This window comes from Eutrigla gurnardus (genome assembly GCF_963514095.1).
Source record: "Eutrigla gurnardus genome assembly, chromosome: 8".
Taxonomy (NCBI): Eukaryota; Metazoa; Chordata; class Actinopteri; order Perciformes; family Triglidae; genus Eutrigla; species Eutrigla gurnardus.
This window is the reverse complement of record NC_139922.1, coordinates 7078962-7094368: the sequence shown is the minus strand read 5'-3', so window position 1 is coordinate 7094368 and position 15407 is coordinate 7078962. Positions and strand designations below refer to the sequence as shown.

General features: G+C 41.1%; 1 protein-coding gene across 7 annotated transcripts; it reads left to right on the top strand.

Moving 5' to 3' along the window:
• Positions 1 to 177: 177 nt before the first annotated feature.
• On the top strand, positions 178 to 14508 carry trim101 (tripartite motif containing 101). 7 transcript variants are annotated; one of them, XM_084016220.1, is made up of 14 exons: positions 178 to 316; positions 750 to 881; positions 2491 to 2700; positions 4423 to 4604; positions 5412 to 5592; positions 6118 to 6213; positions 7202 to 7279; positions 7622 to 7777; positions 8449 to 8471; positions 8669 to 8793; positions 9554 to 9930; positions 11156 to 12274; positions 13093 to 13222; positions 14198 to 14335. In XM_084016220.1, the coding sequence occupies exons 2-13, from the start codon at positions 858 to 860 to the stop codon at positions 13177 to 13179; spliced, it is 2658 nt and encodes an 885-aa protein (XP_083872346.1). In that variant the 5' UTR covers positions 178 to 316; positions 750 to 857; the 3' UTR covers positions 13180 to 13222; positions 14198 to 14335. The 7 variants fall into 7 exon arrangements, with proteins under 7 accessions (XP_083872346.1, XP_083872344.1, XP_083872342.1 ...); XM_084016218.1 differs by lacking the exon at positions 13093 to 13222 and having other exon boundaries at positions 750 to 869; positions 14198 to 14508; XM_084016216.1 differs by lacking the exon at positions 13093 to 13222 and having other exon boundaries at positions 14198 to 14508.
• Positions 14509 to 15407: the final 899 nt, after the last annotated feature.

The window sequence follows — 15407 nt, the reverse complement described above, 5'->3', positions numbered from 1 at the left end:
TTAATGCGTCCACATACCAGCCACTACCTGATATGGTGTGTGTGTGTGTGTGTGTGTGTGTGTGTGTGTGTGTGTGTGTCTGTGTGTGTGATCATCTCCGAGGCACTGGGCTGAAACCTGATGCCCCCTGCACTCAAATCAGATCCCCCGCCCTGCGTGCGTCCTCTCACTCGGGCTCACATTGCTGTGGATGGTGAGGAAGCCGCGAACAAACAATCACGGTGGTCACTGCTTGTGTGGAAAAAGAGAAATGGAGTGAGGGTTGGTTGAGGAGAAGGAGGGTGTGGGAGGAAGAGGACGAGCAAGAGAGGAAGAGGTACTGAAAAAAGAAGTGAGGCTCTGGCTTTGTGTCCCCAGATTCGGAGAAGAGATCACAAACTGATTCCTGCTTTGATTCTCTTATTGGATATGAAACGTGTTCTTCTTGAACGGATTGACCTCAAGTTTTTTCTCTTCATAACTGGACATGAAAACTTTCTCCAAGGCAACATATTCCTGAACTCAGACTGAGGGAGTGAGTGAGTGAGTGAGTTGGGTATTTCCAGAAACTGAAACAGACAGTGTTGCCCTCTGTGATCTGGCCGGTCAACAGTAAAACTTTACTCAATAATTGTGTTTAACTGAACTAAAACTGTAACAAACGCCTCTGAGGAGACAAAGTTCAGCCCTGTTGTTCCTGCGTGACTCTTGGTTGTGTTGGTGCTTTGCTCAGGATCTCTATTCTGCTGTGTTTTTGGAAACTTCTGCAGAGAACTGGACTTCCTTGAGGCACGAATACGCAGGAAAATGATTATTTGAAACCCTGTAAAGACGAGAAAGACTAGACGCTAACTGCCGAACACGCCCACCATCAGCTGATGGAGAGGAAGGTGGGTGGACAGGTTGGCCTCCACGTTTTGTTTCTTTTAAAAGTTGTCTGACCTTGTTTTTTTATCTGGAGATTTCTTGTGTTGCCTATTGCATTGCATTTCCCTGACCTTTTACCTTGCTTAAAGTCGCAGTCGGCAAGTCCAGCGGATCGAGGGCACTCTGTCAGATTTTTAATGTTTACAACTCTCAGGCTCCTCCCCCACGACCACCGAGCTCCTCCCCCTCGACTTCCTGCCCTTTGAAATCCTTTAGATCACGCCACCTTTGAAAGGCGGGTCCGATGTTGACTCTGGTTTTACCACGGGCACTGTCGCAATCTTTCTTTTTTTCTTTATTTTCCACCTGTGTTTTCTTTTACTTGGTTGTTTTGGACCTCCTCGTTTCAGTTTTTAATGAGGAATTGGAAGCTTGTTGCTACTTCCCTCCGCCTCCCCCCTGTGATAGTGGTACGACCCGAGGGGGGAGGGGCTATGTGTGTGCATGAACACAGCCCTGCGTGCTGATTGGACAGCATGATCCGGGCGCTGTCGATTTTTTTGCAAAACAAACAACAGGCTCTACTGCACGTAGAGGCGCGCTTTTTTTTTCTAAAGGCTGAGTTATGCTTCCACGTCGACTCAACGCAAGGGGGCTTGCGGACCCCTTACGTCCTTGCGGACCCCTTACGTCCTTGCGGACCCCCCTTACGTCCAACGCAAGGGCCTGACGTGCACCTCCCAAAAATCCTAGACGCGCGTCGAGGCGACGCAACACCAACGCAACACCAACGCAGCGGCTTTGGCTGTGATTGGTCCGCTAACTACATCCGCTGGAGACCGCTATCCGGTTTCCACTCATAAACACCGCCATTTAAACTTTTAATAGGCTACTTTTATTGTTTGCACCTCGTTTTATTGTTTGCACCTTCTCGCTTTTGCACAAAGAAATAAAACACCAAGTTCTGAAAAATTGTGGATGTTTAAAGCCAGAAAGTAAACAAATACGCTATAACGAGGCTACGACGATATACGCCAAGAGTCTCGGTCGGTCGGTCAGTCTTTACAAAAAACATAGCGCCCTTTACCGGTGTGGCATTGAATTGCATTTCGACACGTAAACCCAACGCAGAACCATCACGGTCTCCAAGCAACTGCGTGGCCGTTGCGTTATCACTGCGCGGAAGCATAATCAGGGCTTAAATCCGGATTATTTATTTGTTCTATTGGAGCGTAGTGTCGGCTTCAGTCAATATGATCAAATAAATGTTGTCGACTGGGACTTTAAAATAACTCAACAACAACCAAAGAAACATTTTTAGATTGACTTCTACTTTTTATGTCTAATGGCGTCTGGTGAACTTGTGTGCCTCAAATCGTTCAATCTTTTTTGAAAAGGTTTTGTGGGAAATCGGACTGATGACAGGCTTTAAGAATATCTATAGAAATAGCCAGTCTACTCGCTGATGGACTAGTTTACTTATGCAGATGATAATCTAACTGTAATTGGAAACCAGGAGTACATTTAACTAATAACTTGCAGTCGGCACTGACTCAAGTATATAAATAAATACATATTTCTATTATTGGTCTATAATGTGCAAAGTCACCAGTGCTGTCGTTGAATCAGTTGTGTCGTCAGCAGGAGGAGGTGAGGTGTAGTGGAGCGGACATGTCACTGCCAGCGGAGCTGAGCTGCCTGCAGGGCAGCGGGGGAGCAGAGGGTGAAGCAACGCTGGCAACACTGGAGAAACAGCTGATCTGTCCTATTTGTCTGGAGCTCTTCAACAAACCCGTGGTCATACTGCCCTGCCAGCACAACCTCTGCAGGAAGTGTGCCAACGAGCTGTACCAGGTCTGCTCATGTGTGCATCGTCACAGGTTCTGTGTCTCTGTGTCCACGTGTGTGTGTGTGTGTGTGTGTGTGTGTGTGTGTGTGTGTGTGTGTGTGTGTGTGTGTGTGTGTGTGTGTGTGTGTGTGTGTGTGTGTGTGTGTTCGGTGGATTACCAGTTGCTAAAATGGGATGTGGATGTTTAACTGGTTCGCTCATGTGCATGGAAATATCCTGCCAAGGACCAAATCAAGTGCTATTGTTCAGATCGTGTGAGAGTGTGTGTGCCCTGTTGACATCCATTGCGCTGCAGTAGCATATAACAAGTTCTTTGCTCTAAAACTGGTCATGGTAATTGGTAAATGGTATATAGCACTTCTCTCTATGTGACAGCTCAAAGGGATCATGTCAACGTTCACCCCTTCAAACACACATTCATACACTGATGGTAGTGGAGGTTACAGTGTATCCTTCCTTGTATGAGTCACAGCTCTTCTTCCTCCTCTCATGTTGGACAGGGTGCAGACTGGACGCTACAGTCACTCATTATCGCCTCTCTACTAGATACTAGAGTGCTAATCGTAGTAGTATAGTCGATGAAAGGGTTGACGGTTTAATCCAGGTAGTTTCACAGGAAACACGTAAACTTTAGCCCGATGTCACACGTGATTAGAAGGTAGATTATCTATTGTAGTAAAATAAACACCTAATTGTGTATTGTGGATGGTTTTTTCCACTAGTTTGAAAGACGATATGGAAGCAAAATAGAATCTCAAAATTGTTTTTGCCTGGGCGTCCCCCCTAATATTATTGTCCAAAAGATCCCATATTTTCATGGTCAGTATGAATTTTAGCTGAGCGTAAACACACTTTCTTTCTCTCTGAGTTTGTCTCTCTACCAGCTGATCCTCAGTCCGGCCCAGCAGCAGCTGACGCTTATTGAAGGTCACTATTTCAGGACGCGTTACAGATCTAAGCTTCCCTTCGTCTCTCTGCTCATCTGTCCTTTTCTTCACTCACCATCTAACTGTCTTCTCTCTAACTCTCAATTCTCTAATTGGTTTCCACTTCAGCTCAGTTTTCCCTTGTGATCTCTTCTTTCATGTTACGTCTTTAGACATTGAACTCTTGGGGCTGATTAACTTAAAACTAACATGGTCATAGTTAGTAAGCTTTAAAGGTGCTGGTACAGCACGTGTATATATTCGAGCTGTGGAGAGAAACAGGCTAGCTGTTACCCCCTGCTATAAGCTAACCAGCCATATGCCTTTAAATGCAATTACACTAGAGCAAACATTCTGGATAATCCACAATATCAACAAAACCGAATGATAAAATCATTAAATTAATGAATTAATTAAGAGGTATTGATAATGTCACATTAATTATGCCACCAGTTGAAGTTTAAAGTAAATCATGTATCTACCTTCCTACCTCGGATGCATGTTGCATTATATATTATATATTATGCATATATTCATATACTTAGCGTCACAGCGTTAACATGCTGGATGGTGAACATGGGATTTTCCCGTCTTGTTTGATGAAGTCACCCATCCTGAACCAGCTCTGACTTCACCAGGGGAGACATTTGACATAAAACTGTTGCTAATTGTTGAAATCCCAGCATGCAGCTGTGTTGTAAGACCGCATATTCCAACTGTTGGGTGTTGACAGGCAGTCTTGGAGGGTTGCAGATCATTGCTATTATGAAAAATGACAACAGCTTGTTCCTCTCTGTGCAGCCCTCCCTGTTCCAGGCTCGTACCACCATGCAGGTGAGCAGCGGCCGTTTCCGCTGTCCTTCCTGCAGACAGGAAGTGGTGCTGGATCGCCACGGTGTGTACGGCCTGCAGCGGAACCTCCTGGTTGAGAACATCATCGACGTCTACAAACAGGAAGTCAGCAACAATCACAACACTGCAAGGTAAAGAGAGACCAGAGCCTGAATGTGAAGCACCAGGCGGACTACTCCAATGTAAACCCTGCTGCTGCATACTGATGCAGGAATGAGTCAGCAAACCCAGACATGACTTTGCACTTTTGCACTTCTATTTCCATCGTCTCAAAGTCAAAGGGTGTTTTTGAATGGGGTTTTGGTAGGATGCCAGAAATAAGGTCTATGGTTAACACGAGCTTCAGAGTATTTAAGATGTTGTTCTTTGATATAGAACGTGTCAGTGCAAATTTTGATGCATTTAACTGATGAAGGTGAACAAGTGGCATAACAAGACTACAAAACACTGACTTGCACCTCAGTATTGTTCGGTCATAGCCTAAAGTGTGCTTTTTGTTCCTGGCGATCACTTTCTGCTTCAAAAATCATAAAACTGGTATTAATTTGTGAAGATTATCAAACCCTGAAAGTATCATAAAACCTGTTTGCTGCGGCTGCCCTACCAAAATATGTCAACCCTGAACCACTCTATTAGTGGACCATTAGATCATGTCACATGGTATAAAGTGTGTTTAAAGTTAAGGGCCACTGGGAGGGATGGTGGATGGGTCAAACAAACAAAGGACTTTCATCCAGGACACCTATGTTCGTGTCCTGTGCAAGAACTAAAAGTAAAGGTTGATATTTTGTATTGCATATCCGATGAATTGGAAGTGAGTATGAGGCCAGTGAGGGCTCTGCTGGCTGAAGGGACTCCTTTCTATATCCTCCTTGTGGCTTTGGAGGGCTTTGTAATGGTTTTGTAATCTCTCTCTCTCTCCCTCTCCCCCCCTCTAGCCCCCGCCCCCTCCCTCCTTGTCCACCTGCTGCTCAGGTGACATGTTCGGACCATGAGGGTGAGAGGGTGAGCATCTACTGTCTCACCTGTCAGGTTCCTACATGTTCTCTCTGTAAAGTGTTCGGGGCTCATCAGTCCTGTCAGGTGGCTCCTCTGACAGACATCTATCAGCAGAAGAAGGTAAATAACACTCTTCTATTATATATAGATGTCTATGTTCCTTCTTCAATGCTACTAAAATCTCCTTGCAGGGACAGATAGTAGCCAAGTCCATTATTCCGTGTTTGTCAAAATAATATTCAAGGGTTGTATGGGATTTATTCAATCTTTACTTTCAAATATACACAGCTTCTCTCCAAAACAACCTATTATTTGCTTCATAGCAAGTGCAATATTTACCAATCCAGTCACAAGGAAATAATGTTGTAAATACAAAATTGGTATTAAACAACTTACTAGTTCCTTCTCATTGAATTAGTCCAATTAAATAAACATTCACTGCCATTAAAAGACCATTTTTATGACAGCTCACACCAGTTAATGTCTCAAACACATTGTGTTTACAATCTATTGGGCTTCAAATGATGTAACACCTACATGTAAATGGGCCAGGGTTATTTTCATTAGATTCATTTGATTACTAAAGGTCGGTCAGTCACCTGATTATCATGACTCTTAATAAGTTCATCTCCTTCTGTTTCTCAGGATGAGCTGAGTGTAGGAGTCAGTTCTCTAGTGGCCGTCAACGACAAAGTCCAAGCACTGATCAACGAGTTGGAGGAAACCTGCCGAAAAATAGAGGTGTGTGTGTGTGTGTGTGAGTGTGTATGTTGATCTATGATGATCAATGCTTGCTCATCTTCCTCCGTGCTATAGAGCTCCATTAAAGGAGAAATCCGGTCATTTTTGACCCCATTGCCGTCCCCAGGGTCATCCCAACTTATTACAAGCAAAAAAAACAGACAAAAATTGACTTGACCTAGTCCGAGATCTGTACCTGCCTGGCAGCCTTCCAGACTCGCTCCAATGCTAACCCATTGGGGCAAGTTTTATCTGCCTTTCTGGGCCTCAGAAAATAATTCCAAGACCTATGCAACACAGGTTGGGTCCGTACGAGACACGACAGCGCTCGTTCAGCTCAAATAGTGTGGCAAAACGACATAAATATGTGTGTTTTTGCATGGAGTTACTCACCTCAAATCACCCCGTAGACATTAGGAGTAGAGTGCTGAGCGCGCGCTCGTCCCTCCCAGTCACCGCAGAAACGAAAACGTTTTCCTCGTAGTTTTGATTTTACATGACAACATAGCAATGATTGCTTACAGCTAAACAGCAGCCCGTAGCCAAATCAATGCAAGTCTCCCGCAAGTTTCTGTCTGACGTCCTCACTGGCTTGAAAACAGCTCCAGAGTGACTGGATGACCGGATTTCTCCTTTAAAAACAATCAATGAGCCACACTGTTGCACTGGGTGACATGTTCCTTCATAGAGGAGCAAATGTGAATTAATCCGCTGCTGAAAGTAATTCCCAACAAATGGACTATTACGAAATAACTGCTGTTTTTAAATGAAAGTCCATATCTGTTAACAGAACAAAATAAAAACTGTCTGTCAGACCTTTAAACTGGAGTCATCACTCCCTGTGTGTGTAAAGGCTAGCCCATACAGTATGTACCTGTACTTGTTTTTTTGTGGATATGCTACCTTATCATTCGTTCAGTTTCTAGTTCATATAACGTGTGAAAAGAACCAACGTGTTTTGTGAACTGATCTTCATTCTTGTCTGCAGGAGAACTCTACGACTCAGAAACAAAGTGTGTGTGAGAAGTTTAGTCGTGTGTTTTCTATCCTGGAGGAGAGACAAAAGGTCAGAGGTTGTTCTTTTCTCAGCATGTTGTCCAGATGTATTATTCATATTAGTATTATGTTTACTGTACTTAAGTACAATTTGGACATGATTTCCTTTCACTTGAGTATTTACATGTACAATACTTTATACGTCTCCTCTACTACATCTCAGAGGGAAACGTTGTACATTTGTAATACATTAATCTGACAGCTTTTGTTACTTTTCACATTACAATACAAAAATGCTCTTACATGTATTCATTAGTAGTAATAATATTCTATTATTATAGAATACCTTAAAAGGAGCCATTTAAATAATTGAATTGATCATCATCATCATCATCATCATCATTGTTCGAAGATGATGACACAGCGAATCAGCTCCGAGCAGGTAGAGAAGACAGATCATGTCCAGGTGTTGCTGCGTCGCTATGGCGACAACATCCAGGCCAACAGCAAACTGATGGAGGGAGCAGCGAGCAGCATGGAGGAGCCAGACATGGGTGTTTTTGTTCAGGTGTGTGTGTGTGTGTGTGTGTGTGTGTGTGTGTGTGTGTGTGTGTGTGTGTGTGTGTGTGTGTGTGTGTGTGTGTGTGTGTATGTGTGTGTGTGTGTGTGCGCGCGCGCGTACGTGTGTGTGTGTGTGTGTGTGTGTGTGCGTTTTTTATTTATATCACCACTGCAAATATTTCCAACCAGATTTCCATAAAATTGATGGATTTCTGATCTTTAAAAACAATTTTTCTTACAAAGTATACCTTTATAAGGTATACTTTTATAAGGTATACTTTGTACATCGTATATTAGTATATTATTGTCTCATAAAGAAATAACGATGTAGAATTTGAATGTGAAGATGAATTTTACCAGTCAAGTACTAAAATTACAATTAGCAGTTTATTTCTCAGGAACAGTGCATATTAATAAACGATACTGTAAACATGCCAGAATCAAATTACTTATATCTTGCTGGGTAGCTTAATCCATAATAATACATCAGAACTATTTGTTTATTTATATGTTATTAGTATAATTCATTATATTTAATTCATATTAATAATGGGAATTTTGAAAAATAACTAAAGTTCAATGAAATGTTGTGGAGTATACAATATTTACAATATTTCATTTAAAATCCACTGGCCTCTAAAATAATCTCTTATTATGATTCTCACTTCCTCCCTTCAGAATTCAAGAGAGCTGATCACAAAGTGAGTAGTAGTAGTAATATATACAAGATGTGTTGTAGATTGACATTATGGGATGAAACATTTTGTTTGTTGCCACTGATATAATCTGATACATCGCATGCTTTCTTTTCTTAAAGTAAATCATTTATTTGATATTTTTATTCTTTTCTGTTTCTTCTTGACTCCCCGTACGTTGTCGTCATCGTGTTTCTCCTCAGAGTGATAACGGCGACCAGCTGCTGTCCAACTGAGACACTCAAACCAGGTTATGAGACTTTGAGACGCTACAGATTTAACTTCAGCAGACAAGAGAGAGCTCTGAGGAGCATAGACTTCCTCAAAGGTAACAAGGGGACTGCCTGGGAAACCTATAAGACAGCATTTATTTTGGATGGGAACATTTAGGATGAAAACAATAATGATCATAAAGAGGCAAATACTCACTGTGCTTGTAAGTTTAAAGCTGTGTGAATGTAATATTAACTGAGGAACAATCTGCTTGAGTATTTTTTTTTTTTTTTTTACATTTTTAAGGTATATGAGTATAAAAGTATTTGGTAGCTGCAGTAAGTAAAGCAAATCAGCGAGATCACTTTCACTCTCGAATAAACAAAATAACTGAAATACAACCGAGCCGAAGGAGTTTGAAGATTCAGTTCCTTTACTGAATTTAAAGTACTAATACCACATTTCGAGACACTTGTTGGTAACTTTGAGTATGTCATGTCATGTGACTTACACCTGTAGATCGGGCAGCTGTGTCTCAGCGGGTTGATTTATGTACTGTATGTACCTGTATGTATATGACCATTGTGATAAAGTTTAATTTCATAAACACACCACACTTTAAATATGCAAATGAGGCATTATCTCAGGCTTGCTTTTGGTGAATTAAAGAGGAATCTACAAACATAAAGAGACAAAAAGGAGTAAAATATACATTACAAAATAACAGAAACAAACTCAACCACTGCATGAAAAGCAACGTTTTCTGCCTGGAGTGTCTGGTCTTATGTATCAATGATATATATTTATCTAATACACTTAAAAAACACTTTTAAAGGTCACATTCAGTCTCAACAGGTTTTCTTGTGTCTCTGCAGCTGTTGAAGATGTTCCTGAAGCAGCAGCGGTGGAACAACAGCCAGAAGAACCCAAAGAGCCATCTGTCCAGAACGTAGAAACCAAACTGCCTCAGGGAACCTCCACCCAGAACCAGGAATCTGTTACAGAACCAGTTAAAGAGCTGATCCCAACACTGATACCCCCGTCAGTAGAACCAGCATCAGCTCCAGTGAGGGAGCCTGCAGGGGCGGTTCTGCAGCCAGGGACTGAGGACCCAGACTTAAATGATGGAGGATCTGGTCTGATGAAGACCAGAACAGTGGAGGAGAAAGAGGAGGCGGAGGGATGTGCAGCTCCTGATCCTGTTAAAGAGGGAAACGTCTGTGAAGAGCAGGACGGAATGAGCACTCAACAGGTAGCTCACCACACCAAGAAACGTGTTTATTTAGTGGGGAAAATATAGCATAACGGTGTCAAAGTGATTGGAAATGACTTTCCACTAATAGATTAACTATGAAATGTGTGATGTGAAAATGAATTTGACAGATTGATCAAATCTTCTTTCAGCTCATCTTCAGACACTTTGTGTTCTTCAGTCTCTCACAGCTCACAACCCTGAAACCCTTAACTACAATATCTGTGTATTTTACATTATTTCAAACCATTCTATATTCTAAAATATACAACTTAATTTAATTTTAGATTGGTTTCCTCCTACTCTCCAAGCAGATTCTGGTCCAGTAAACTTTGAAAATAAACTCACAGACATTTTACTTGAAGCACTGCAGGTTATCTGTGACAAAGTAGTTTGTGGTACACTATATACTGTATATATATATATATATATATATATATATATATATATATATATATATATATATATATATTTGTCTTTATTATCCCTGGAGGGCTTCTGCTGCAGTATAAAAACAAAAAAAAAGGGAAATATGGTAGAAATAAGGCAACAGAATACATAGTGCAACAGTAAAAGGTGGATTATAAATAGTCAGGATCCATCTTCATTTCATGTAAGAGCTGACTGAAGTTCCGCATAATTCTGACAGGATTATGAACCATTGCAGTTGTTGAAGAGTGACAGATAACTGGTGACTTTACACCAAATGCTTCCATGGCTTCTTGTAGTAAATGACATGCATGTTTGGTGTAGATAATAAACACAGACACATATTTAAAGAATAAAGATTCCGCTGAGAGTCACCAATTAACACGGTCACTCACTAAACCATAACACCAGTGGCGTCTATGGCTGCCAGCTGTTAAACATGTTGTCTACCACTGGAGTCCAGTGACTGGACTAATTGAAAATGTAAAATACCATTTTCACAACAGATTAATGATATATTACATTTACCAAAATCATGAATGCTTTTTACACTGAACTTTTAAAATCTTTTTCTGTCTGTGAGAGTTGATCAAAATGAGTATAAACTAAAATCTGCATAAAAGAATGAAAATCTAGCCACCTAAACATGATGTATGCTTTGGAAAACAGGGCAGTCGCTGGCAGTGGGCTTAAAGATGTGTGTAAAATATTCCACATGGCAGTCGCTGGCAGTGGGCTTAAAGATGTGTGTAAAATCTTCCACATGGCTTTGTAACTGTCTTCCTTCACATATTAGCGTGGGGCAGTAAGTGATGCAGGTGACTGGACGGCACAGAGTGAGACAGAAGACAAGGAAGAAGACATGCTGATGATGAAGAATGAGGAAATAGATGCTACTTTTTACCCCTGCTGGTACAAACCCACCAGCTGGTACACGGTTAGTCCTGATCCTGCAGAAATGCTGCTGGAGGTTTGCGATGCGGAGCAGAAGATGTGTTCACCACCCACTGAGGATGCATGTTCAGATGCTGGGATCCAGACGGATGCTGAATGGGCAGATCAAGTCTTGTCTGAGCCCCAAAGCCCACCACGGTCTCCATGGAGTCTGGTAACAAAGGCTCAGACCAGAGAACAGAGCATGTTTGACCCCGACCCACCTCCACCTGGACCACAACAACTCCCACCTTCCTCTGAGCTTCATACTCAGCCACACCTTCCTCTCCCTCCACCCCCACACCAGTCAGAAACGCGTCTGCAGTCTCAACCCCAGAAGGTACCTGATGAGCTGGGTAGTGCTTTTAAACCCGTTCCACAAATGCGGCTAACGAAGCAGGCAGCAGGAGAAGATGGAACAGGAGAGAATAATGAGGCGGCTGAGGAGGAGGAGGACGACATGCAGGGCTGGGTGTGCCTACCGGGGGCTGTGGATAAAAGCTTCGGCCTAGAAGACGGAAGTTTTGATCTCGGAGACGCTTCGTCTGATAATAATGAGAGTCCATCATCCGTACCACCGGAGGAGGCTAGTAGCTCAGAGATGGACAAAGGCAACTTTGATCTCAGTGATCGGAGGATAGAGGATGCAGAAGAGACAGAGCAACACGATGAGGATAAATTAGATCCAAATTGTGCTTCAGAGCTGAGAGGGAAAGTGTCGGGAGAGGGTGACGCTGAGCCAGTGAACGAAGAGCTGGAAGAAGGAAGCATGTGTTCTCATGAAAGGGAAGAAGAGATGGAAGACGGCTCTGAAATACAAAATGTCAGCTTGGATGCAGGAGGTCATGGCGGGGAGGCTAACAGTAGCTTGATACAGGGAGACGGAGACACAGGATTTGAGGCTGTTAGCTCAGAGAGTGCAGAACAACAGGAGGACGGTAAGCAGCTGGAAGAGAAAATCACGTCCCGTGTTTCTCTCCAGGTCAGTGTCATCTCGTTGTGTCATCTTCACTGTCATTGTCATCATGGACTGGCCTATTGCATCATCACCCACCCGCTGGCGTGGCTGCAACTCCACAGTGTCACTTTTGCAACTTGTCTGAAACCGCTTCACCACTTTGGCCTCTGTGTTGCCGTCATGTTGGGAATCACGTCGAGAACCAGAAGAAGGAAGGGGAAATATTTCAAATTAAAAGTCAATATAATTTCCATGAAATGCAAACTTTGGCCGTACTTATTTCCCCAAAATACCAAAAGGAGTCTTGTGATTATTTTGGTAGCATTCAGAAAGCATAGAGAGTATTTACTGAAGTGAAAGTACCAATATCAAAGATAGTAGTACTGGTTACTGCAACTGAAAAATTACATTTACATTATTTTGGCAGAAGTGTTTTCTGAGCTTGTCTAAACACAAATCTGAATTTTCTAAATGGTTTCTTTTTAGCACATTCAAGTATTTTATTTAAAATATTGAATTACAACTTTAAAATGTTCATGCGTTTCACACGCGTAATTTATTACACTTTATTTGTCCATGAAATTGTCTAACTAATCTAAGCCTATTCATTTTATTACTCCACCGAATACAGTTATGAATCCTTCCTCCTTCCTTCTCCACATTACAGTGTTTTGGTTGCAGCATTATCTCTCTCTGTCTTCCTTCACCACAAATATTCCCATCTCATCACTTTGACCACGTCTTTCCTTCCTCTTGTATGAATCTCATCATTTACCAGCACCTTCATCCACTTCTTCCTCTCTCCCTCTCTCTTGTCCATCCCTCCATCTCCCTCCTTCCAGGCTGTCACTCTGCTCTTCTACCTGTTGGCCTTCCTGGTCATCCTGCAGAGGGTTTGGGCTTACATCGGCTGCTTCATTTGCACATAACACCAGCAGGAGACACATCCACCCTCACTGCTGCACAGATCAGGTATTCACCTGCCTGTTTCTTGCACAAGGTGGACTTTTATTTTGAAAGCAAGAAAATCTACGGTACAGACATCCAGTAGTGAAATTACTGTACTAATAGATTTCTAAGTCTCTCTTGAACACAACGCTAACGATTTTCCCATAACCTCCCTCTATTGCTGTACTTATGTGTACATATACACCGTGGTGGATGAAGTACCCAGATCTTTAGTGTATATCTTTAGTAGTAAACACTGTGGTGTTTAATACTTTTATTTTTTTTATTAGTAGTACCACAGTGTCAAAATAGTCTGTTACAAGTAAAAATCCCCATTAAAAGTGTTGTTAAGTAAAAGTACAAAAGTATCAGTATAAAACATAGGGTACTGAAAATATAGTCATTATGCATAATGGCCCATTTCAGAATAATATGTATTGTTTAACTGTGGAGGTCATGTTGATTATTGTTGAAATGACTGGGTAATTTAATACATAATAATACTTCCTGATGTATTACTTGATTTATATTTTGTATTAATGATAAAATAAGGAAACATCTAAAGTGTAATTATATCTATGAAAACAGCATTCTGTTTACTCTTGCCTCTGCTGACACCTTGTGGTAACACTGTCTAATTACAGTAAGTCAGTAAAGCTTTTTAAAGAAGTAGGCTTGATTATTGGATTTTTTTTATAGAATAGCTATAATAGTCTTGCTGTTTATATGCTCCACGTCACTCATTCCACCCTTTTGCTTCATGGTGCTGGTAAGTGGTGTTTGCATGTTTGTGCTGATTTCTTTTCTGGAAACAGGAAACTATAGTAGAGACACTGGAATGTGTCACTAATTATATTTAGGAGCATTTTCACATTTGTCCTATGTTTTAGAAATAAATCATTTATTTAATTGATCAAGAAAATAATCAGCACTTTAATCCATGATGAAAAGTCTAAATAACATGTACTGGAGTATCTTTCCTGTCTCCTTGTGCTCCAGGTGGAGACTGAGACCAGGAGTCCTGCTCAGACCAGTCCTCCTCTCTCCTCCTCTATGACCCTCAGCGAGGCTCCTCGTCCCCCTTTCCGCTTCTTCTGGCTAAACTCCCTCCACAAGAAGTAGAGGAAAGAGAGAAGCATTGTGGAGATAATGTTTATAAGGAGAAAGAGAAAGAAAGTTTCACTCCAGAGTCCGACATCAGCAAACGCTGCCCTGAGACATAAAACATGGATAAAGTCCAGACTTACAATAGTTTAGTCTCTGTTTTGTTTTAAATATCCATCTAGTTAAAAACAAACCAGGACAGTGCCTGAATAAAAAAAAAATACTCAGACTCTCTTGGGCTCTTATTTTGAAAACATCCGGAGAGAATTCGTTGCTTTCACATGAAATGTCTTCACAACGTGTGGTTTGTAGTATTAGCATTAGCAGAGGAGTAGTAATACTGCAGTATAGAAGACTGACAAATACTTTTACATTTACCCCATGTACTTAACTTGAGTACTGTTATGCTGCTTTATACTTCTACTTCTCTAAGGGTTAATATTGTAGTTTTTACTCCAACTGCTTACTCGTTACTTTTTAGATATAAATACATATGAAATGTAGCACTATACTATTAATCTAGTTTCTAAAATTAAAAGTATCTACAATTGACATTGTGTCAATGAACTACAACATTTAAATGCTCCTACATGTATTCATTAGTGATAAAAAAAAATAATATTATAACATTGGGAAATGAGCCAATCTGCATAATGGGTACTTTTACTTTTAATAATAATACATTTAATTTATAACGCACTTTTCATTTGGTACAAATTGCAAAGTGCTACTTTGATACTAGATTTTGCCTCATACTTCTATAAGTGATCAAATATAAACACATGAATAGAGTTAAGCTAAGTGGGTTGCACATTCATATGCACATACATGTATTTTTGGATAAATTAAAAACATAACAACAAAATGTTATATAATAATGTACATTACATCCTGCATAAGTCAGTTATTAGGATTAAGACTTCCCTGTCTATGAAGATAAACTAACAAAAAAGTAAAGCATTAATTGAAGTCGGACAGATATGGACGATAAATAAAGCAATCAGTCCTTATCATCATTAGGCATTAAGTGTCATGTAACCTTCAGCAGTAGAACAACATCAACAACACTACCACCACAATGCACCACAGAAGAACACCACAGGAA